The sequence below is a fragment of the Papio anubis genome, chromosome 2 (assembly GCF_008728515.1).
Source record: "Papio anubis isolate 15944 chromosome 2, Panubis1.0, whole genome shotgun sequence".
Classification (NCBI taxonomy): domain Eukaryota; kingdom Metazoa; phylum Chordata; class Mammalia; order Primates; family Cercopithecidae; genus Papio; species Papio anubis.
In genome coordinates this window covers 60,247,001-60,271,616 of record NC_044977.1, presented here as the reverse complement: position 1 = coordinate 60,271,616, position 24,616 = coordinate 60,247,001, and the positions used below count along the sequence as shown (strand labels likewise).

Here is a 24,616-nt window from a genome sequence, read left to right as displayed (position 1 = left end):
TCCAGAAGACTGTGAAAATGAAGACATTACCTGGGAAATAGGACCCACTGGCACCTGGTAGCATCTTGACCTAAGGAAAGGAGACACTTGAGGAAGAGTGCTTTCGAAACCCTTCTGAAGTACACTCTTATCATCAGGGTTTTACCATTCATCAGATTCAATACTGAATTTCTTCTCCGTTATTTTACTTCCCCTCCACCAGTCTCTGTTTGGGAGATGGGTTGGGATAACAGTTTGCTGACTGCCTAGGATAAAGCCCATTGCCCTTCACCATTATTGTAGTGTGGTAACAGTGCTTTCAGAGTTGCACAGGTGAATGAATTCGGGAAGGTGGCCCTGCCAGACTATTCTAGAACCTTCTATTCAGCTTTACCATGTCTCCTCTAGCATGTCACATTTGGAATGATGACCTCTCCCAGCCTCATTTGCAGCTATACAGTTTATCCATATGTGGACTTGAACACTATCTCTGCCACTTAATAAATGTGTGGTTTAAAAAACATTAAGCAAAGTTTCAGATGTACCCAGAAGAAGAGAAATGGTATAACAAATCCCTTTCCTACCCATCATCCAACTAGTTATGCAAGGATGACCAACTTTTTTAATCACTTTGAGTCAATTTCTTCTTTAAAAGTGGGGTCATAATGTTCCCTTCAGGGAATGATTATAAAAATTGATTACATTATAATTAATGTCTAACAAGAATAACTAATAACTCCATGTGTGCTACAGTGTATCGGGTACTGTGCAGTGAAGTTCCTGTGAGGTGCAGGTACCATTTTATCCTTATTTTACAAAGGAGGAGATGGAGGCTCACTGATACTAAATAACACATTCAAGTTCACGAAACCACAAACCACCCAAATCCAGCATTTAAATTCAGTCTTCTTTTAGTCCAAAGCCTTAAAGAGGACTTTCACAAATTGTAAAGGGGCTACGCAAATTCCCTCCGTCCCCCCTCCCTGACCCTATTTTCTTTGAAGATATTTCAGCTCTTGACTTATTCTCACCCTAAGCAAATACCCATGAATTCCTTAAAGAAAGAAAAAAAAAACAAAAACAAAAACATCTTAAAGAGGCCAAAAAGGTCAACAAAGCAAAGGCAGAGTGGATGGGCTGTTTGAACCCTTTGGCTCATTTCATGAAGCCTCAGTGTGTGTACGCAGGGATTTGCTTATTTCTGTGATTCTTGTATTAACTGGCGACATTTGTTCTGCATAACTGCAATAGACTAGAACACATTGTTCCCTCTTTTTGACCAATCTTTCTTCTCAATGCACAGCACGCTGCAGACTTGGAAAAGAAGCAGAATGAGACAGAAAACAGGAAATTGCTGGGGACCGTAATCCAGTATGGCAATGTGATCCAGGTAGGTCAAGGCGTCTCTTCCCTTCTGAAACTGAAGCGTTACAAAGAACACAGCTGGGAAAACAAACACATAAGACAGGGTTTGGACACCTTTATGGTAGGACTCCATGGAGGCAGCCAGTTTATTGCAAAAAGTCTAGTGTTTCTTGTTAGATGTGATGGACTCTAGGGCTGTTTGCTTGGTCATCTCTCAGTGTGAGCATCTACTTCTCTCTGTCTGTGGCTGATCGTTTCACTCCAGACACTTCAAATGGGAAGCTTCCTACTTTAAAAGGAACCTGGCTGTTGCAGTTCTGTTTAACTTATAATGCTTGAAAATTCTTCCTATTTGGTGAAGATTAGCTTCCCTGTAACTTTTATCTACTGGCCAAGAAGAGCTGCTCCCCAGAGGTAATAAGAGCAATTCTGTACCTTTGGGACTTTTCAAATAAAAAATACTTCTCATTTTGATACATTTTATACTTATCAAAAATATTTATTGTTTTCATGTCTGGTCTCATGGGTTGCTTATCTTTTGTGCCTTTACATTTGTCATGGAGATAAAACACAAACCAGGAAACAGCTAATACAGGTTTTGCTCAGAAGATCTCTCTGGGTCCATGCCAGTCTTCGTGGAAGCCCAGTGCAACATGTGGCTTTCTTGATTTGTCCAGGCACAAAGAGTAGTGGTTACCAACTGTTGAGCACCTAGACCCGTTTGATGATCTTCCTTCATTTTTTTCCTTTTTGAAAGATTTTGCCCACTGTGTAAACATTACTAATTACATAGGAATCCTTCCCCTTTCTCTTGCTATTAGGTATAGAGCAGGGCTAATCAGGAAGATGGGAACACTAGTAAAAGATTGGTAAAAGCAACCTTTTGGGGTTAAATGGGCTCTTTACATTAGGCCTTTTGAAATAGTGAAAGTAGCTTGAGAATCTGGTTGAAGATTAGATCCTGCCAGTCCCACTCATCCACTTCCTCCTCCTTAAGTTCCATCCTCTTCAGAATGGACACAAGTGTCCAGGTGGGCTCCAAGTTCAGTGTCAGCTTTATTACTAAGCCAGGCCAGTGCCCTGAAATTCAGAGTACAAGACTTCCTGATTTGGTTAGATTGGAGAATATGGCTTGACCCGAAGATGAAAGGTACAGAGGCTAAGGACATAAACTTCTAAATGCATTCCGATTCAGGTTTTGTAACTCACTGTGAGATTTGGGGCAAGAAATCTTGCCATGTGTTACTTTACTTACCAGCAAAATGGAAATGGTAATGGCATCTGCTCTTTAGCATGGTTGAGAGGTGCCTGTCCCAGAATAAGCTGTGGATACACCGTAATTAATCTTAGTTATTATTACTTCCCCCAACCCTGGATCTTGGGGCCTACCTGTAGGTAACTTTGGTTTATAAACAAACTGAGTCTGGCACCTAGACAGATATGTGCAGGACCAGAGGCCACTCACCAAGGGATCAGTTGAGGGATTGGAAAGACGTTGCCTTTTCCTTGTTTATTTTAGCTAGGGGTCATCGGGGCTTATGGATCAGACAGGTTATTCTTCTACCTCCAACAGCACTGTTCGGGGATTTGGAGGACCTCTGAACACTTCTAGCAGCTGTATCTGTTACCATGTGAAAAGGAGGATATTCGCAATTAGCAATGGAGTCTCATTCTGGTTATACCATTTCTTTTTCCTTTTTTTTTTTTTTGTTTTTGAGACGGAGTCTTGCTCTGTCACCCAGGCTGAAGTGCAGTGGTGCCATCTTGGCTCACTGCAAGCTCCGCCTCCCGGGTTCACGCCATTCTCCTGCCTCAGCCTCCCGAGTAGCTGGGACTACAGGCACCCGCCCCCACACCCGGCTAATTTTTTATGTTTTTTTAGTAGAGACAGGGTTTCACCGTGTTAGCCAGGATGGTCTCGATCTCCTGACCTCGTGATCTGCCCACCTCAGCCTCCCAAAGTGCTGGGATTACAGGCGTGAGCCACCACGCCCGGCCGGTTGTACCATTTCTCAAGGGATTGGGCAGTCTTTCATATTCCTTTCCACTTTCTCTTATAACCTGTTGAGTTGGGAAGCCTTGGCCAACTGTTTCTGGTCTAGACTGACTATCAGACACGTTATATCCCGTCTAGGTCTTCAGTCTTTCCATACTGCTCATGTAATTGTTACCCGAAAACCAAGAATAAAGTACTTGGAAATTCAAACCATTTTCTTCCAAATTAAATGACAATCCTCCAGAGGGGTTGCATTTTATTTTATTTAATTTTTTTAGAGACAGCGTCTTGCTCTGTCACCCAAGCTGGAGTACAGTGGTGTGATTTCAGCTCGCTGTAGCCTGCAACTCCTGGGCTCAGGTGATCCTCCCACCTTAGCCTCCTGAGTAGCAGGGACTCCAGGTGTGTACTCCCACACTTGGTTGATTTTAAATATTTTGTAGAGACAAGGTCTCCCAGTGTTGTCCCGGCTTGTCTCAAACTTCTGGGCTCAAGCAATCTTCTGCCTCTGCCTCTGAAAGTGCTGGGATTACAGACATGAGCCACTTCGCTTGGCCCTGCTTTGTTTTTTAAACTCTTGCCTGTGCTCAGAGTGGCCTTCCTCAGCTCCACCTATGTGTCAGGGCATGCCACACTGCAGTTCCTTAGCCCATTCACACAGGGTTAGGTCTATCCCACTGACAGATGGCAGCTGATGATGGAACAGTTGACCTGAGCAACATCCATCTTGTCCAAGGCTATGCTGAAAAATAAAACATGACAGTTTTTCTTGTATTCTGCCCTCTCTTTCTGCTCCCTTTTCTCTTCTTCCTTTTCTAATCATCTGCAGCCTTAGGCACTTTGTGATTCTTTAGCTTCACCAGCAGCTCAATGGTGGGAGGAATGTTTGCTACATAGTTGATATGATTGAAAGAAGGAATGGTAGAAAATTCAGATTTGCTGACACTCACTTTATTCTCTTGGTGGGTTTTTAGCTCCTGCATTTGAAAAGTAATAAATACCTAACAGTGAATAAGAGGCTTCCCGCTCTGTTGGAGAAGAACGCCATGAGAGTCACATTGGATGAGGCTGGAAATGAAGGGTCCTGGTTTTACATTCAGCCATTCTACAAGCTGCGATCCATTGGAGACAGCGTAAGTGCGGATTCTCCGCCTAGAAAGTGTTCCGTGCCGTGCTTCCAAGTGTGACTGTATATTAGAGTCAAGGAGGAGACTTTGAAAGTTGGAACCAGACCCTCGTCCTGCATAAAGAGAAGGGAATTGCTATGGAAACTAGTGTTTGGGAAACAGGGAGCTGTGGAGAGAAGTGTGGCCTAAATACTGTCACTGTGTTTTTCCTCCTGGACGTCTGAAAACATTGTATGAACAGCCCATTGCCTTAGGAACTTTACCACAAAAACAGCTCTCCCGTATTAATGTCCTGGAGAGGGTCCCTGTCATTCCAGACCCATTAGTGGAATAGAAATGTCTTTTCTATTTTGGAAATAAAGTTAATAAAGGATGGAGGATGGAAGAGAAATAACCTACCCATAGTAGGGGAGGAGAGTAGAAATTGCGATCAGCTTCATTTGTTCCTATGTTGAGAAGCATTCAGGCTCCCCATCGTGTTCAGCAATGCAGTGGGTCTGGAGCAGGGCCCACTCCCGAGGGTTCTCTAGTATATAAAGCCACAGGAAACCTTAGAGCAGTTCTGATATTTGTTGGCTGAATTAGTCAGCCATTATGTGGGCATATACTTAACAGTGATTGTGGTTAAATGCTATCAGCTATGTTTTTGACCTTGTTAATGATTCTAAAATAGCTGCTTTTTATTGAAAAATATGCCTCAAACAGCATGAAATAGTCTCAAAATGCTCAACCAGCTTTAACTTTAAAACTGGTTTTGACACTTTTTAATAGTGCCGTTTAAATTTACAAGCTTTGCAAAGTTCAAATATGTTTATATATTTGTGTGTATATGATAAGGAATGTACCAGAAACATGTGGTACCAGACCATTCCCTCATAGTTGGTAAATAATTGATCCTTAACTGTGAACAGGAAGAAAAGCCCAGTAAAACTTAGGTTTCACCAAAAGTGTTGGATTTATCAAATGAATTTATATTCATTTGGAGTTAGAGAAAATTCAATTGTATATGCTTCTCAAATGTGATAAGCTTGAAAATAGATGGTTTTTCATGTTAGGAAACATCTTCTCTAACCAAAAATAGAAAACAAGTGTGCCTTATTCTGAATTTCATTTTCAGCACATCCTTTGCTTTCCTATCCTTTAAATGAATCTGTGTGTGGCCATGACTTAGTTGAGAAGATGAGATGGACTTGAATTTAAAATAGTATTTTACAAAAAATAAGTGTAGACCCATTTGTGGGCTATGACATCAATTTAGTGGCTTGTGACTATCCTGTTTGAAAATGGAATAGAACAGAAAGATCAGACTGTGTTATACCACGTAATGATAAGTATTGTTTTTTTTGGGGGGGGGGCAACTTTTGTTTTAGTTATATGTATAGTATATTGTATATATTATAAATATACAAACATGCATATAAGTCTAAATGGCTATATATATGACCTGATCATAGAAAATGTATTTCCAAATGTTATAGTAAAAATATGAAAGTAATTGCTTTAGAAACATAAAGTTGTGGCTTTGTCTGTCAAAGATAAAGACTTACTCAGACTCTATCTTTTTTTTTCTTAAATTTACTTAAAACTTATTTATATAGGTACCCTAAACTGAAGTGTTTTTTTGTTTGTTTTTTCCTGCTCTGGACTGGCTTTGAAATATCTCTGTATAATCAGTGACACTCGGGGAACAAAATTCAGGTTTAACCTTGTAAACATGACCCCTTCTACACAGGGTCAGCTTTTGAGGGAGGTATGGTGTGTGCTGTATCTTTATACTTGCTGGGGATAGGCCTTGCCTCCTTCAACACAGACACATACGTCTCCTAGAACTGCCCAGTGGTCAATCTGCAGTCCTTATCAGTTTTGTGCAAAGCTGTATTGCTCCTTTCCTTTCCAGGTGGTCATAGGTGACAAGGTTGTTCTGAACCCCGTCAATGCTGGTCAGCCCCTACATGCTAGCAGCCATCAACTGGTAGATAACCCAGGCTGCAATGAGGTAAGGACGTTGAGTTATGCCTGTGGGCATGGGTATCCTGCAGGAGCAGGTCTGGCTGGCGCCAGTGCATGCGTGTGCTGAGAGTGACTTCCGCAGTGACTTGGGGCAGGTGCCCATTCTGCAGGTGAAGAAACAGGCCCAGGGTTAAGGCTGCCATGTAAGGCTGTGCAACTCTGTGTATTCAGTAGTAGATGCGGGCTGATATTCACTCTAGTGCTCAGTTTGCTAAGCCTCACATCACTGAGGGATTGTTTTTTAATTTGTGAAGCCAGAGATGACCCCTTTTACTAATTACTTTCTGGCCATAGGAGCACCTTTTTCTAATTTGTCTCCCTATACAGGATGCCTCTTTCTAATTTGTTCAAAAAGGAACACTGCAGATTATCAGCAGCTCTGCAAGGGTGATAGCTTGCTTTTGGCAATACATCTCCTTATCCTCTAAATTGGCAATTATAGGATACAAGGAGGTTACTTCCTTGTGACATAAATATTTGTCTGATGGGTAAGGACACAAATTCTTCAGTGGGATAGATGTGGATTCACATCCTGCCTGCCATTCCTAGCTCTGTGATGGTAGGTTGGTTACCCGGTCTCCCTGCATATCAGTTTCCTTATCTCTGAAATGGGGGTGGTGGTCAGACCTATTTTTTAGGGTGTTGCAAAGAATTAAAGGAGATGGTGCATGTTAGCGCCTAAACCTAGTGCCTGGCATAGATTTAGTGCACAAACAATGGCTGCTGTTGTTAACAATGCTCATTAACATTTTCGAGTGTATACACTGGACTCATTTTTTTCCCTTTATAGCTCATTCCATTTTGTAAGTACTTATTTTCATCAGGCCTTTACTTTCTGGCTACAGAGCAAGAGACTTGGAGGAAACGGAAAATATCATTCCAGAAAGGCAGGAGGGTTGGTTCCATTAGTCATGGTTGGACTGTGCATAGTGATTGGTGCAAATGAACCATTTATTGCCAAACTCTGCCGATTGCATTTGCAGGTGCTGTGATTTTAGTGGCATCAATCTTTAGAGTTTTTAGTCTGAAGTACAGCCCTGCTTCCTAGGCTGCAGTGAGAAATTTGGGGGCTGGATGACACAGTTGTTGTGAGGGGTACATGAAAAAATAACTCTAATCTGTTTTTCAGGTCAACTCCGTCAACTGCAATACAAGCTGGAAAATAGTCCTTTTCATGAAATGGAGTGATAACAAAGATGACATATTAAAGGGGGTGAGTTTGATGCTTTATGGGCTGAGCGTTACTTGACTCTTCTTGAGGGCAGCAGTCTAATTCTCTGTTTAAATTCTTTTTTCCTTAATTCTTTGTCGTGTTGACTTTTAGGGTGACGTGGTGAGGCTGTTCCATGCTGAGCAGGAGAAGTTTCTCACCTGTGACGAACACAGGAAGAAGCAGCATGTCTTTCTGAGAACCACGGGCCGGCAGTCGGCCACATCTGCCACTAGTTCAAAAGCCCTGTGGGAGGTGGAGGTAAGGATAGGGTGGAGAAAGGGCTCTTTCTATATATATTCTACAAATATATATACATATATATACCTGTATATGTCTATACACCTATATATCCAACACCTACACACATACACACACACAGAATACGTGTGTGTGTGTGTGTGTGTATATATATATTTATATATATATGTCACAAACGGGTACTTATACCCACCCTGTTCCAAAAATGGGTTGTGGACGGCTTAGTGAAGTAAGCGCATCATGACATATCATGGTGCTGGATGTTTGTGCAGAGGGAAAGAATAAGTACTTTGGAAACAAATTCAAAAATGAAATTAGAAATATCTTTCTCTGAGCCATCTAATCTCTTCTATTGTTTTCTTTCCTTTGCTCATTTATCTATCACAACAATATTTAACCAAGTGTCTACCTGACATGATACATAGGTGATGCCCACATTGGCGATGGGGCAGAAATGAGAAGATATGCACCCAGATAACTAGAACACACAGGGGGATGGTGAAGGTGATAAGAGGCATATTCCACATGCTTTGGAGGTTTCAGTGAGAGAGGGTGAATGTCTGGTTGGCTGAAGAATTAAGGAAGACTTCCTGAAGGAGATAGCATCTGATCTGGTACCTGCAGGATGATTTATATTTCAGAAGGAAGAGATGAATGGAGTAGGTTACTTCATGTAAAAGAATGATGCAGAATGTGGAAACACGAAGCAGCGTAGGATAAAACTCAGTAACTTGTTTGGTGAAGGTCATGGGATAGGTGTGGAAAATTAAACAGAAACTGTTTTTGGAGACCAGAGTCTGAAGGGCCATATATCCAGGCTATAGGGAGTTGGGATTTCATTTATGGACAGGAGAGAAATGTGGAAAGTTGTTTGAGGAAGGGAGTAACATAATCAGTGTGCAACTTAAAGAAGCTAGAAGATTCTGCCCACAGCATGCAGTTTATTGTGAGGAGAGTCTAGAATTGCAGGATAAAGAAGGAAATTATCTGAATGCTTGGTGAAAGAGGCAATGAGAGCTTCAACTAACATGGAGCTCTTTCGTCACCTCAAGCCTTCCTGTCTGTGTAATTGCAGCATGAATTAGAATTCTAGTTTAAATTTTGAATTTGAATAGATACATTTTTCTGTCTCTGCTTGCCTTCTCTCTTCCTCCTCCCTAGCTTCAATTGTTTCATGTTGCTATTGAGGACTAGCCTATGTACAGTAAAGTGCCCAAGTCAAAGTATACAACTCAGTGAATTTTTACGTATACATTCAGCCATGTAACCAGCACCTAGAACAAGAAACAGAACGATAGCTGCACCCAAAAGGTCCCTTGAGCCTCTCTTTCCCGGCAGTGTTTCCTTTTTCCTCCTGGAGACTTCTATCTCCATAAATTAGTATTACCTCTTCTTGAACTTTGTATAAATGAAGTCATACGGTATACAGTCTTTATGTTCTGTTTTTTTTTTTTTTTTTTTACTCAGTATAATTATTTTGAGATTCATATATATTGTTGTATGTATCAGATTAATTTGTTCCTTTATATTGTTGCATAATAGTCCATCATATGGATACACCACAATTTGTTAATCTGTTCACCTGTTGATGAACATTTGAGTTGTTCCCAATTTCTGGCTATTTCAAATAAAGCTTCTAGGGATATTTGTGTACAAGTTTCTGTATGGATGTAACTTTCCTTCATTTCTCTTGATTAAATACCTAGCAGTGGATTGGCTGGATCATATGATAGCCGTTGTATGGTATGGTATGGTATGGTATGGTATGGTATATATTCAACTTCATAAGAAATTGCTAAACTGTTCTCCAAAGTGGTTGGACCATTTTACATTCCCACAAGTCATGTGTGCGAGTTCTAGTTCTTCCACATCCTTACCAACGCCTGATATGGTCAGTCTTTTCAGTGTTAGTCATTCTAGGAGGTACATAGTGAAATTGCAATGTGGGTTGAATTTGCATCCCCCGTTTGATTTAGTAGGTGTGTAGTGAAATTTCATTGTGGGTTTGGTTAACGATGTTGAGCATTTTTCTCATGTGCTTATTTGCCCTCTGTGTAGCTTCTCTGGTGAAATGTTTGTTCAGATATTTTGCCCATTTAAAAAATTGTCTTACCACTCTTTTAACATGGATATTGTAAGAATCAAGTTCAGCCGGACATGGTGGCTCAGGCCTGTAATCCCAGCACTTTGGGAGGCTGAGGCGGGTTGATCACCTGAGGTCGGGAGTTCGAGACTACCCTGACCAACATAGAGAAACCTTGTCTCTACTAAAAAATACCAAATTAGACGAGCATGATGGTGCATGCCTGTAATCCCAGCTACTTGTGAGGCTGAGGCAGGAGAATCACTTGAATCTGGGAGGCGGAGGTTGCAGTGAGCTAAGATTGCATCATTGCACTCCAGCCTGGTCAACAAGAGCGAAACTCCATCTCAAAAAAAAAGAAAAAAAAATCAAGTTCATCTTGGGCATTGTATAGAAAAGTTTCCACAGTTATGATAAAAAGGAATCTATATAAAGTTTTTGTTAATTCCCACCCTCTATCCATTTTCCCCTTTCTTCCTCTTCTCTACCTGCATTTGCCCTTTAGTTACTGTATGTGTCTACACAGGGACCTGTCAATCCTACTAGATTATAAACTCCTTGAGAGACATCAGAATGAAATATCAGTTGTCAGATTCTTTTAACAATTATGTCTTCAGAGTTTTTGCTTTAACATCTAAAAAAAGGTTCATTTTCTCATTTTAAACTATTTAAATACTCTAGGTGAGATAGATCACTCATTTGCCTATGACCTTTTAGAAAAGTTGTTTTGGCCAGGTGTGGTGGCACATGCCTGTAATCCCAGCACTTTGGGAGGCCAAAGTGGGAGGTTCACTGATGGTCAGGAATTCAAGGCCAGCCTGGTCAACATGACGAAACCCTGTCTCTACTAAAAATATGAAAATTAGCCAGGCGTGATGACACACGTCTATAATCGCAGCTACTTGGGAGGCAGAAGCACAAGAATCACTTGAACCTGGGAGGCGGAGGTTGCAGTGAGCCAAGATTGCACCACTGCTCTCCAGCCTGGGTGACAGAGCGAGACCCTGTCTCAGAAAAGAAAAGTTGTTTTGTTAAAATATTGTACATATGCTTAATCTAAATTTGCATTGACTATGTTTTGGTGTATTTATAAATGGTGAACTCAGTTTCTGAAATAAAACTTTTTGTTTGCCAAAGAAAAACCTGCAAAAAACAAAACTGCTTGAGAGCCAGAATTTGGTCTTGAACTTTATCATTGAAGATTGATGCCCCCATGGTCCCCACCACAGAGTTTTTTACATTCAGAACAGTCTCTCAAAACCACTTCTCATGTGTGATTTGGATATTGGTACAAAAAAAAATGGAGACTTTCTCATCTTTCAGAGTTAATTTAAAGTAATAATGCAAACTAAGGAAATATAGAAAATCAAGAAAACAAGGGCAGAAGTGAAGTGTTGTTTCACTAATTTAATGTGCCTACTTCCATTGAGCTGTTTTTCTATGAACAGGATATTTTTGCATGGTTGATACCATTTTATAAGCAATTTTTCACCTTGTTCTCCTGAATTGCTTAGGGAGACATTGAATATTTCTTTCTCTCATTTTTTAAAATGGATTCTGGCAAGTCAAGTGCCCCTCAAAATAAAAGAGAGAAGACAACATCGTGTATTTATATTTGTAGTAATGAGCCAGGGTTTACATTATATGTCTGTAGCTTATTCATCATCCCCAAATAAATATTATGCTCATTAGCAGTCACTCCCTATTTCCCCTTAAATATCCCCCATTCTCCTGCCCTTGGTAGCTAATCTACTTCCTATCTCTATAGATTTGCCAGTGCTGAATGTTTCATATAAACAGAATCCTACCATATGTGGTCCTTCATATCTGACTTCTTTCACCTAGGATGATGTCTTAGTCCAATTTGGGCTGCTATTATAAACTATCATAAACTGGGTTGCTTATAAATATCAGAAATGTATTTCTTATAGTTCTGGAGGCTGGGAATCTAAGATCAAGGCACTGGCAGATTCAGTGTCCGGTGAGGGCACTCTTCCTGGTTCATCTGCTGTGTCCTCACAAGGCAGAAAGAGAGGGGACTTTCTGGGGTCTGTTGTATAAGGGCACTGTTTTCATTCATAAAGGCTCGGCCTCATGACCTGATCACCTCCCAAAGGTGAAGTATAATGTAAACGATCTTCTAATACTATAACCTTAGGGGGTAGGTTTCAACCTATGAATGATGAGAGGACACACACATTGAGACCACACCAGATAACATGTTCAAAGTGTATTCATAGTGCCACATGTATCAGTACTTCATTTCTTTTTATTGCCAAATAATATTCCATTGTATAGATGTGCCATATTTTATTTACCCATTTATCATTTAATAGCATTTGGATTGTTTTCACATTTTGGCTCCTCCATAACGCTGCTATGAACATTGATATACAACTTTTTATGTGGATGTATGTTCTCAAGGCTCTTGGGAGTGGAATTCTGGGTCACGTAGTAATTCTATTTTTGACCTTTTGAGGAACTGCCAGACTGCCTTCCACAGTGAATGGCTGCACCATTTTATATTCTCACCAGCAGTGTGTCAGAGTCCCATTTTCTCCATGTGGCCTTCATTTTGGAGGACTTTTTTTGTGTATAGAATTCTAGGTAGACAGTTTTTTACTTTCTTTAAAGATTTTGATCCATTGTCTTTTGGCTTGCATTGTTTGTGATTATTTGATGGGTAAAAAAATGTGTTCCTTGTATATAATGTCTCTGCCTTGCATCCTCCCCCCACCTCGGCTGCTGTAAAGATTTTTCTTTTTTATTTCTGGTTTATGTTAATCTGATTATGATATGCCTTTGTGTGTGTGTGTGTGTGTGTGTATGTTTGTGTCTGTCTGTGTCTGTGTGTTTACCCTGCTGCCTGACCAACCCCCACAGACGTGCTGGGTCATTTGATACTGTCTGACAGGTCCTGTGTTCATGGTTCACATTTTTCTGATTCTTTGTCTAGTCCTTTATTTACTGAGCATTGTAATACAAGTTTGTTGAGTATGTGGAGTCTGTTGTTCCTTTAAAGAGTACTGAATTTTCTTTTGTTATACACTAAAGTGACCTGTAGGATCCCTTTGCTCCTTTGAAGGCTTATTTTCAAGCTTTATTCAGCCAGGTGTTGTGTAGAGTTAATTTGGGGGCTAGTTTAGCTCCCCGTCCAAGATGGGACCCCTTTGATGTGTGTACTAATGCGCAGGGTGTTCCATGTGATCTCTCTGCTTTGGCTTTTCAGAATCAGGACTCCTCCCAGCCCTGGGTGAGCTCTGGGAAAGTTCAGCGTTCAGACTCCTTGTTTTTCTTCATTTGGCTTCGTAGGGTCTTGCCTTATGCATATGCAGTCTGATGTTCAGCCAAAAACTCAAGGGAGGCTCCTATGCAGAGTTCCAGAGCTTTTTCTGTGTGTAGTTCTGTATGCATTAGTACTCCATCCCCACAAATTCTAGCTGCCTCAGTCTCCCTCAACTTTGATCTGTCTCCTTAACTCCATGAGCTTAGTGCCCTCAGCTTGGATTCTTCCTCCTCATGCTGCCATCCAGAGAGGACCCCTGGGTAGAAAATCAGAGCAATAGCCGAGCTGGCCTCGTTTGTTTCCCTATTCTCAGAGATCACCATTGTGCACCACCAGTTGTCCAATGTGTGAACACAGTTGTTTGGGATATTTTATCCAGTTTTCTAGTTGTCTATGGCAATTTCATCTATTCTCTGCAGTGTCTGATTGTTTATGGCACCAACTACCAGTGCTGGTTAACTCTGTCATGGCCAGAAGCTGATGTGACATTTATTTTTCTGATGCATTGGCCCAGGCACTGAGTTTCACATTTCAGAGCACAGGCCTGCGTGCATGAGTACATGTGCGGATGACTTTAACAGTTCTCCATGAAAGCCCTTTTTATTGGCTGTGCTTTTTGTAGAAACATTTCAGAATCTGCTACTTCATTATGGCTAAGGCAAATAACCCGAAAACCATTGAAGTTTTTATTCCAACCATTGTATGTTAACTAGGAGACTCGATGCCTTCTTTGGAGAGACATTGCTTACTTTCGAGTTTGGATGTTACGTGTGACGCTGGCAATGGGTTTGTTGAAAATGCTGATTTTTTTTTTTCTAGCTTATAAATACCACTCCTGAACTATGACTTGTGATGCCTGCAATTTAATGTCTTCCTAGTGTAGGTAGACGTTTCATTGACTCCTGTTGATCATTCTTGCAGGTGGTCCAGCATGACCCGTGTCGGGGCGGAGCAGGGTATTGGAACAGCCTTTTCCGCTTCAAGCACCTGGCCACGGGGCATTACTTGGCAGCAGAGGTAAGCAGCAGCCCTGTGGTTTTCTCTTTCAAGGCTGACGCATCTCATCACCTTTTCTCATTCCGCTGTAGCCATCGTGTAGTAAAAGGCTTAGGGAAATACACTCAGTCACTTTGCTTTTCCTTCTGTTTTTCTGTTTCTTTCTGCCTCATTTCCCTAGAAGAGTCAAAAATGATTACCACATTTTAGTAGGTGACAGGGATGCTGATCAAGATGTGGGGAGAAAGTAAGTTAGAAGATAATGCCAATCTAGGTTTTCAGTATTATCTTCCGTTTTGCTCTTATATGCTACCCTTCCCACGTCTTGTCTACTAGCCCCACACCTAGCATGAGCGACTGAGGCTGCAGCGGAAACATGGTATGTAGAACCAGAAGCACTAAGACATATAAAGAAGTGGATAATCTTATAATTACTTACAATAATCTTATAAGGAAAAACAACATTAGTGGAATAGACAGTGGCTTGTCTTTTACTTGTAGGATTGTCAATATATCACAGAAATTAACTTTACCTTAAGTGTCTGTGAAGGGGCCAGGCACAGTGGCTCACACCTATAATCCCAACACTTTGGGAGGCTGAGGAGTTCAATATCAGCGTGGCCAAAATGGTGAAACCCCGTCTCTACAAAAATTAGCCAGGTGTGGTGGTGCACGCCTGTAGTCCCAGCTACTTGGGAGGCTGAAGTGGGAGAATCGCTTGAACATGGGAGGTGGAGGTTGCAGTGACCCGAGATCGCACCACTGCACTCCTGCTTGGGTAACAGAACAAGACTGTGTCTCAAAGAAAAAAAAAAAAAAAAGTCTGTGAAGAGTTTTTGAGGAGACGAAAGACTCAGTGCTAAAGGACAGGAGGAATTTACCTTTTAATTTTTGTATCACATGAAGGAGCCATCCTACTGTGTGACAGATGTTGAGTTTTACTCCAATCTGCTGGGAGATGTACGATGCATATTTCTATCAGATTCTAGTCATGCATCAAAAGACCCCCACTGTTATCTGGGACCACCCATGAGACCGCTGAGAGATTTCCAAGGTGATGGTGGGTGTCAGCACTGCTCCTGTGCCTAACCCGAGGAAGGCTGGCTCTAAGTGTGCTCAGCCCCCTACGGTGCCTAATACATGAAGTGGTGATTTTGATATATGTAAGAACTGAAGATCAAAAAATCTAAGTTCAAACTTAAGATAAAGCCATAGGGAATTACAGACCCAGCTAATCAGCTGTGAGAGATGATTTATGTGGTTTCCTGAAGACTAGCGGTGGTGGCATTATCTGCTATGTTTTGAGGCTAATGTAGCTCTTGCTGGAGGCCTAAATTTTTTATTTTTAACTAAAAATAAGCAGGATTATCAGTGACTGTGTATTGATCTTTTATCCATCTCAGGCTTTTAACTATTGCTTTGCCAGTGAATTCATTGTCTTCCTCTGTCTATACTTGAGAACCATCTCTTGGTGACTGGTAGATGTTCCATGTGTGCTGTACCCGTGTGACCTGTGTCATTGTTGTGGCATGCTGGTTTTGTGAACAGAGGGAATGGACAAGTTCTTAGCTGGTCAAGGATGTTTGCAGGCTTTGAAGTCTCCTGCAAGTGGGGCCCAGTCCTTAAGAAAGCAATGGATGTTTTAATTTCCTAATGATTCTTTTTCATCAGGTAGACCCTGACTTTGAGGAAGAATGCCTGGAGTTTCAGCCCTCAGTAAGTATGGACAAGAGCTTTCTTGTCTTCATCTGGTAGGGTGCGGCCAAATGATCTGGAGCTCCATTTAAGAAACTGTCACTGCGGTCACTGAGTGCTGGGGAAGGAGAAACCTTAGGCGCCCTTAAAACACGATCATGTTCTGTGCTTCCCTTGAGAGGGACCGTAGTCCTTTGTGTCTTGATTAGTCCAGGAACTGTTGTTCATGATGGTATTTCTGTGTGTAGTAACGGAGTCTCCATTTCTAAGTTGGAGAAGTTCATGGTATCACTTGGAAGACTCCTAGGGTTGGAGACAGTGATGCCCCATATAGAAGATGGACTTTTAAAACCAATTGTCTTACTGCTATTGACCTTAATCTTTGACTCACACAGCTTTTTCAGGGAATAAGTGCGTGAGGTGGATAGTGTTACTGAGGCTATGGCGGTAACACGTGAGGCGTGGTGCACCTGGCGTGTGATTAGATACTCAGCTAATCAGTCCTTGATTTCTGCAAGGTCAGAAATAGGCTTTAGTGTATAATATGGTTTAGAATTTTAAGTGCAAAATGTATCTTTCTCTGGAGACCTTATTGCCAAGTAATGCTGATATGTAGACACTTTGGACTTCAGGTGTCCACATTTATGGGTTGAAGAAGGCAGTGGTTGTGTTACATGGAAATGATGGGTGTAAGTAAGACAGTTTTCTTGTGGAGTGCTTGATTCTGGTCTAGGATTAAGGAAAAACAGTTGCTCCTGGGTTTGACGTGTGTCTCACAATGATCTCAGTGGACCTGGAAGGTAATATTGAGGGTATTTCTTTCTTTTTTTGGCAAGATTTTGAAAAAAAAATAGAGGGATTTTCTTAAAGCACATTAATGAAGGGAACTGGGTGAAGGGAATTCAAATTATAATTGTCCTTGGAAAGAGTTGTGAATTCTGCTGTCATGGTTATCCTTCTAGTTATGTGTTGGTGAAATGTTGGCTTTGAAAGACACTCTAGCTGAGACCTTCCTGCTGTGGGTTTGTGGACTTGCTGGGGAGCCTCTCCTCCCCTTTTTGCTCCCTACTGGGGTACCCGAGACTCACCTTCCTTCTTTTCATCCTGGTCACCCCTATTTCTAGAGTCCATTTTGAAAGCTTTGCTTCCACAGTTAATATGGCTTAGAAAACCCTGACCTAGTTTAACTCTCTGTCAGTGCATGAGGAACTCTGTGGCAAAACTTCTCTGCACCATGTTCATGTAGTTACTGTTTGAACACTTAGACTGGCAGGGACATCGTGTTTCAGAGGACGGTTCTTGTCCTTGCACCTTCTTTATTTCCAGAGAAGGAGCTGCCTCTGTGTGGCCGACATCCGGTGGTCTCCATGCTGCTGTCTGTGGTGACACAGAGGAAGTCTTACCTCTGAGATTAGGCAAGCTGCAGCTCCTTTCAGTGAGCGCTGATGTCCAAGCGAACTTTGTGCTCTGACGGGTAGAGGGCTGCTCTCCTGGCCTCCTGGTATGGGAGGGAAGACTGGCATTTACTGTGCAGGAGGAAGAGCACAGTTTAAATACCAGATGTACCATTTATGAGCTGTGTGACCTTGGACAAGTTACTTTCCCTCTCTGAGCCTCAATTCCTTCATCTGTACAAGTGGCATTTTTCAACTTCTCCAAGATCATTAGCATTTTTTAGTGCCTTTGCATCCACCAGGTTGTCTGGGCTGCACAGCAGCATATAAAAGGAGTTAGGGCGGGTTTCAGGATCTTCCTGGTACGGAGGAGGAAGCAGCCATTGAGAGTGGTCCTGACTCATCCTGCATCTGAGGCTCCCTCAGAGTTCAGTGGTCTTTTGACGTTTTTGTGCTTCTTGGTATCAGAGAGGCGGATGTGCCAGCAGCCTTGGGTGCAGATCTAGACTGCATCACTCTGGCTACTTCGATGTTGATTGGAGATGGGCTGCGTGTGGAGGAGGGGTGTGTGGAGAGGGGATCTTACCCTACACCCACACGGCCAACAGCACAGATCTGCCTCTGTGGCAAGATGTTAGTAGTAGGAGGACCCCACCCCCCTCATACTCTTCTTGGTTTGGAAACTTTGGTGGAAAACCTCGAGTTGTTTGAGTTTGGGAGAGGAGGCGCCTCATTCTATATGCTGGTCGTTGGTTGGTTTCCCTAAGAACAGCTTCAGTGCCTGTGGTTTTTGCCTTGGACCTCGGCTTTGTGGTGCTCGTCCTTCTAAATTCAGGACCCTGAAGACATTTGCTTGGCGCCAGAGGGAGAAAAAAGACCACCAGAGGCTCCTGCTCCTCTGCCAGGCTTCTGCACATGTGCCTTTCTTCCCACTAGGTGGCAGGCGCCGACTGCACACTGAAAGGATGTCAGGACGCTGCCTCTCAGTCGCGTTTCCAGACACAGTGGACGTAATGCAATTGTGATTTTCCTCTTGACTCCCACAGGTCTCTGAAACTTAACTGCCAGCCTGTAGCTGAGCTCTGTGTCTCAAACCATAACCGGGTCAGAGTTTATTTTGAAAGTGGCATGTGGAGTGCTTTGCCAGGTGGTTAGGAGAGAACAAATGTTACTCAAAGTTCTTGCTCCTAAACTGAGGTTTTAGAAGTGTTCTGTTGCTCTCCAGGTGATTCTTCCTTTAGCGTAGATAGAATAAAGGGTCTGGGATTTGTTCAAGTAAAGGGACGAGTGATTAGAGGAGAAAACGTGAGACAGAAGAGATACAGGTTTTGGGTATTAAAAGAACCTTTTTTAAAAAAACACACATAGAGGTTGGGAGTCGCGGCTGAACTGACAGCCTATCACCCTGCGCTCCTGCATTTCAGGCCCCGTGAAGTTAGATTCTCTCTCCTTTGCCTTTGATTTGATTTCCGTTTTTTGATTCCTTTGTCTTCCTGGTGAAGTCTTCTTCCTCCCTGTCTGGAAAGGAGGCAGAGCTTCAGCCTAAGAAAAGCAGGCTGTAGTGACAAAGAAAATGTACTTCCTCAGTAGATGCAGGTGGATGATGTCATCCTGCAAGGATGTTAGACATGGAAAATCACCCAATGTACAGTTGCCGGGCTGAGAGCGAGCTGGCCAAGCCCTTCTGAGCAGGCTCCATGTCTAAGCCCCCTCCTTGAATCTCTGTAGGCAAATGGGCTTTTGAGCCTATAATGTGCTTTTCTAGTTTCTCGGGAAAGTTTTCATCATCGTTCCTCAGCCTTCGCTATCAGAGATTTTCTTCGCTCTCAGGCAAATCCCTGATGTCGCAGCAGAGGCCCGTCTTCCCAGACCTGTCATCAGCAGCCCTCTCAATTAATGATGGACATCTTTTTCAGGGCTACGCTGACTTCTCAAATATTTCTTTTGACTGCATTGGGGTTGCTCCTTACGAACACTTGGATTCAGGTTTATTTTTAGTTTTTCTCCTGGGAAGTCACTGTATCATATTGTCAGTAGACAATTGTCACTGTAGATGAATACAGCTACCGATAATCAAATCTGCAGGATGAGTTTCCTGAAAATCCCCTCTCTCTGAGCTCCTGCGGATGGGTGTACCTGTGTAGAGTTTTTTTCTTTTTTTTTAATCAGCTAGAGCACTCCTTCCATGGTCATCTATTAGTGTAACTCCACATTGTTGAAACTTTTTTTTTTTTTTTTTTTTTTTAAAGACAGTCTCACTCTGTCGTCTAGGCTGGAGTGCAGTGGTACGATCTCAGCTCACTGCAACCTCTGCTGCCCGAGTTCAAGCGGTTCTTCTGTTTCAACTTCCCAAGTAGCTGGGATTATAGGTGCCTGCCACCACGCCCAACTAATTTTTGTATTTTTAGTATAGATGGGGTTTTACCATGTTGGTAAGGCTGGTCTTGAACTCCTGAACTGAGGTGATCCATCTGCCTTGGCCTCCCAAAGTGCTGGGATTATAGGCTTGAGCCACTGCACCCAGCCTGGGCTAATTTTTTGTATCTTTAGTAGAGATGGGGTTTCTTTATCTTGGCCAGGCTGGTCTTGAACTCCTGACCTCATGATCCACCTGCCTTGGCCTCCCCAAGTGCTGGCATTACAGGCGTGAGCCACTACTCCCAGCCAGAACATTTTTATTGCAACACAAAGAGGTAGAGTGTAAATGTCCTTGGCTGCATGGCCAGTTGTCATCTTTTAGGACTGCTCTGTAACTGTGGTCCTTTTGCTGCCAACTGCTGACGTTCACGATCCTTTCTTCTCCGTTCCTGTGGATTGTGGAATAATTGTAGAGAGTGAAGGGTTTGGCATGCACAGTTCTTGATTTGATGACTTTACCTCCTCAGGTAGACCCTGATCAGGATGCCTCTCGAAGTAGGTTGCGGAACGCCCAAGAAAAGATGGTGTACTCCCTGGTCTCTGTGCCCGAAGGCAATGACATCTCCTCCATTTTTGAGTTAGACCCCACCACTCTCCGTGGAGGCGACAGCCTTGTCCCAAGGTATGATTTTAAAATTGTTTATCCCCAAAGAATCAGGTCTTGTATGGGTGGCCTGACCAGGTTTCTTGGGATCCAAATCGTTACTGCCTTTTCTTTTAGATTTTTATAAAGGATTTGATGAAAGGTTTGGACTGGCTGCCCAGTATGGCAACTAATTTTTTTAATGGCTCACCACTGGTAAGTTCTCAGTAGTTGAATGAGAAGTGCTATATTTAGGTAAACAAGCCAAACCTTAAGCCCAAGTAGCTCAATTTTCCTAGTTCCCTCTACTCCCTTCCTCCTTCCCCAAACCTTGGGAGAGCCTTTGGTTTGGGGAAAAAGGAAAGGAGTAGAGGAAACTAGGAAATTGAATGGAAATAGAATAAACCATTGAAAAGAAAGATTCTAGAAGATAAAATACCTAAAGTTCACTGTGTGCATAGTAAATTTTATTAACAAGTATTGAGATGTTAGATCAGAAATCTTGTTATTTTTTAAAATTTAACTTTTAGTTTTGTTGCTTAAGAATGCATTTTTTGAGGGGAAATAACTAGACTATAAATGGGGGAAAAAGCTTACTCTTAACAGAATCAACAATATTAATAATAATGGCTGATACTTATTGAGCGCTGACTGCATGCTAGGCATAAACTAAGTACTCCACTTGTGTTATATAATTTAATCTTTCTCAAAAAATCCAGTGAGAGATAGGTAATGCTGTCACTCTTTCTTGTAGATGAAGAAACTGAGGCTCAGAGAGTTTAAGCAACATATCATAAGTCAGTGGTCCCATAGCAGAACCCAAAATCTTAAATGTTTAAGACAGATAGGGTTGTCTGGGCAATTCTGACTCTTCAATACGATGTTGGTTAATGGAAATGTCAGTGTTGTTTATGGATTACACGTATGGCCCCTTGTGAAGTATTAGTTGTGTTTCAACCATTCAGAGGTAGCTACTGGTAACATTTTGGTTTATGTAGTTTTAGACAAGTCTCTGGTCAGACAGAGATGACTGTATCATTTATTATAGATGGGATCATAAGCTATTTTAAACATTTTTTAACTGAATACTATGTTTTATACATATCTCCAAACAAATGAATATCAATTGTCATCGTTTTAAATAATTGTTGTGATCAGGCCTGGCACAGTGGCTCACACCTGTAATCCCAGCACTTTGGGAGACCGAAGCAGGTAGATCACTTGATTGAGTCCAGGTGTTTGAGACCAGCTAGATAATATGATGAAACCCCGACTCTACAAAAAATGCAAAACATTAGCCAGGCATGGTGGCACACACCTGTAGTCCCAGCTACTTGGAAGGCTGAGGTGGGAGTATCACCTAAAGCTGGAGGCAGAGGTTGCAGTAAGCCCAAATTGTGCCACTGCACTCCAGCCTGGGCAACAGAGTAAGACCCTGTCTCCGAAGGAAAAAAAAAAAACAGAACTGATGTAGTCAATTGTAATCATCTTTAAATAACTATAGTATCAACTAGTTAATATTGTATTAACTGGTTCATATTTGGACTGTTCTGTTATACTGTATTAATACAATATATTAATATTATTAATATGTAATATGTTAATATTACATTGTAACAATAGAATATAATAGAATTGTGTTCTATTAAGTCCATTATTGAAATATCAGATTGTTTACAATTTTTATTATTATACATGATGCTTTGTTGAACATCTGTTTGCCTCATTTGTACCTGTACTATCACCACTGAAGGAAAAATACCTGAAAATAGGACTGGTAGATGAAAGGATAGATATATTTTATGTGTTCTACAAGGTTCTAGACTTCTTTTCAGAGTTTTACTTGATTACACTCTCACCAACAATACATAGGACTTACTTCCCTAAGGTCTTATTGATGCTGGGTTTTATCAGTCTTTAAGATCTTTGGAATATGATACAATAAAATGATACTGTTTTACCCTGTGTAACTCATATACTAAGGAGGTTGAATCTATGCTTCCATGCTTCTTGGTCGTTTGTATTTCATTATTAAATTACCACTTTGTGTCCTTCTCCCATTGTCACTTCCAATATTCATATTTTTCTTATCGATTTGTAACAGCCCTTTGTGTGTAGAGTAACAACCTTTTAATGCAATGCGCTACTCTTTTATTTTCCCAGGCTCTGGTGATATTTTTTCAACTTGATTTATGATGGTTCTTTTTTTTTTTCTATATAGATGATATAAAATTTAAACTATGTCATGAGAGTTATTCATCTTTTACTTTTAAAATTTAGGAATCTTACATTTTGTCACATGATTCAAAGGGCTTTCCCTACCGCAAGATTAGTAAATACTCACTTTTTTCCAGAAATTTTATGATGTAATTTATTGTTTGACTGATCCATATGAAAATTTCAATCATTGCTGTATTATTGTTTCTTGTTATAAGCACTAATATATGCCCCGTGAGTACTTCCTGTTGCTCTGTCTCACGCTCTGTTTATGCTGAAACACTCATTCGTGGAGTATGATCTTATATTTAGAAGTATAGCATATAACAGTAATTGTGGAGTCATTATGAATGCTTTTCTATTGTACATGCATCAGAGTGTGGCTTGGACCAGAACCATTTGTCCCTTTGTGTGTATTACCCAGTGTATGCAGTGGGAAACCACTTTCCTATTTATATTTTGATACATTATATTCTAGACTAGGGGCTATAGAGTAAACCTCAATATTTATTTTCCTAAAACCCTCCTTTTTTACGCTGTTAGGAACTCTTATGTTCGGCTCAGACACCTATGTACTAATACCTGGGTTCACAGCACAAATATTCCTATTGACAAGGAAGAAGAAAAGCCCGTGATGCTAAAAGTAAGTCCTGGGACTTGCCTGTCTCTTTTTGGTCTTGTGTTTCCTAATGAAAGGGCTTCTTTGAGGACACATTAGGGAGTATGGAGCTGTGGAGTTTTGTTGCTTTGGCGAGAGTGTGGTCATGGCCGAACTGGAATGTGACGAAAGAATAGTTTCCAAGAGACCTGAGTGGAGCAAACCTAGGGCTTTTGAAATAACTAGAACTTTTTAATTTTATTCCATGGCTTCTGCCCTAATGGTTGAGCAATTATCTGGATTTCAACCACATTTCATGACTGTCTGAAGGATAATTTAGCTGGGGAATGTTTTCTTGTATCATGAGGTACATCAAGTATCTAGTTGATTCTCTAGTTGATTCTGATTCCCCAATCTCTATTATTTATTCCTCTCTGTATTTCAATATACACTTTTATTTCATGAATGTTCTCTCAGCCCCTTTACTTTCTCTCCCTACTTCTCCTTTCCCCTGTCTCCCGGCTCACAGAGTATAAATACATATACATGGGGCTTTTCTTTTAAAAAATGGAGGGACGCTCTCATATAACTTTTATTTTGTTGTGGCATTGGGGAAGGTTATTGGAATTTTTCACTTCTTTACTGAACATTTTTAGATTTATAGAAAAGTTGAAATAATGGTGCAGTGTCTATCCTTATAATGCTCCTCACTTAGAGTCATTAATTACCATTTTCCATATTTGCTTTTTCTCTATGTATTTACAAACATCTTCTTTAAATATGAGAATCTGACATGCTCCCTGTAACAAATGAAGTTAAAAATGATAGTAGTGCCCCTTTTCTGCCTCACTGGTCCCCATAATACCAATTTCCAGAGGTAACATCTGTTAACCATTTGGAGTACATCCTTCCAGATTTTTTTCCTGTGTCATTTTAACTGCAAGATAGCTCCAGTATCTTGGGATCAGCCAATGTCTTGTAAATGTAGTGTTTGATTAAAGTCTTACCCTTTCCATCTAAGAGATTATCTCACAAGGACCACCTTGAATTTCAGATTGGCACCTCTCCTGTGAAGGAGGATAAGGAAGCATTTGCCATAGTTCCCGTTTCTCCTGCTGAAGTTCGGGACCTGGACTTTGCCAATGATGCCAGCAAGGTGCTGGGCTCCATTGCTGGGAAGCTGGAGAAGGGCACCATCACCCAGAATGAAAGGAGGTGAGCACTCCCATGTGCTCAGCACAGCCGTCCTCCCCCACTGAGAATTTCTGACATCCATGGTGGAGGGAGAGAATGGTGACTCTGGTCAGCTGAACACGGGGTAGCAGGCCTTGGCATTTATGGGTGGCTTCAATTTGTAACTTTTAAGAAACAGTACTTTTACATTCATTTTTTGACTCT

General features: G+C 41.4%; 1 protein-coding gene across 13 annotated transcripts in view; it reads left to right on the top strand.

Moving 5' to 3' along the window:
- ITPR1 (inositol 1,4,5-trisphosphate receptor type 1) overlaps positions 1-24,616 on the top strand; it is a 354,333-nt gene that overhangs the window by 144,164 nt on the left and 185,553 nt on the right. For 8 of the 13 annotated variants that reach the window (XM_009200307.3, XM_009200304.3, XM_009200295.3 and 5 more), the window contains 10 exons: positions 1,283-1,369; positions 4,315-4,473; positions 6,365-6,463; positions 7,607-7,690; positions 7,802-7,948; positions 14,239-14,334; positions 15,985-16,029; positions 20,288-20,442; positions 23,164-23,263; positions 24,273-24,433. In XM_009200307.3, coding sequence (XP_009198571.2) covers positions 1,283-1,369; positions 4,315-4,473; positions 6,365-6,463; positions 7,607-7,690; positions 7,802-7,948; positions 14,239-14,334; positions 15,985-16,029; positions 20,288-20,442; positions 23,164-23,263; positions 24,273-24,433 — 1,133 coding nt within the window. The remainder of the gene's footprint in view (positions 1-1,282; positions 1,370-4,314; positions 4,474-6,364; positions 6,464-7,606; positions 7,691-7,801; positions 7,949-14,238; positions 14,335-15,984; positions 16,030-20,287; positions 20,443-23,163; positions 23,264-24,272; positions 24,434-24,616) is intronic. The other 5 variants (XM_009200308.3, XM_009200306.3, XM_009200305.3 and 2 more) reach the window with 1 other exon arrangement.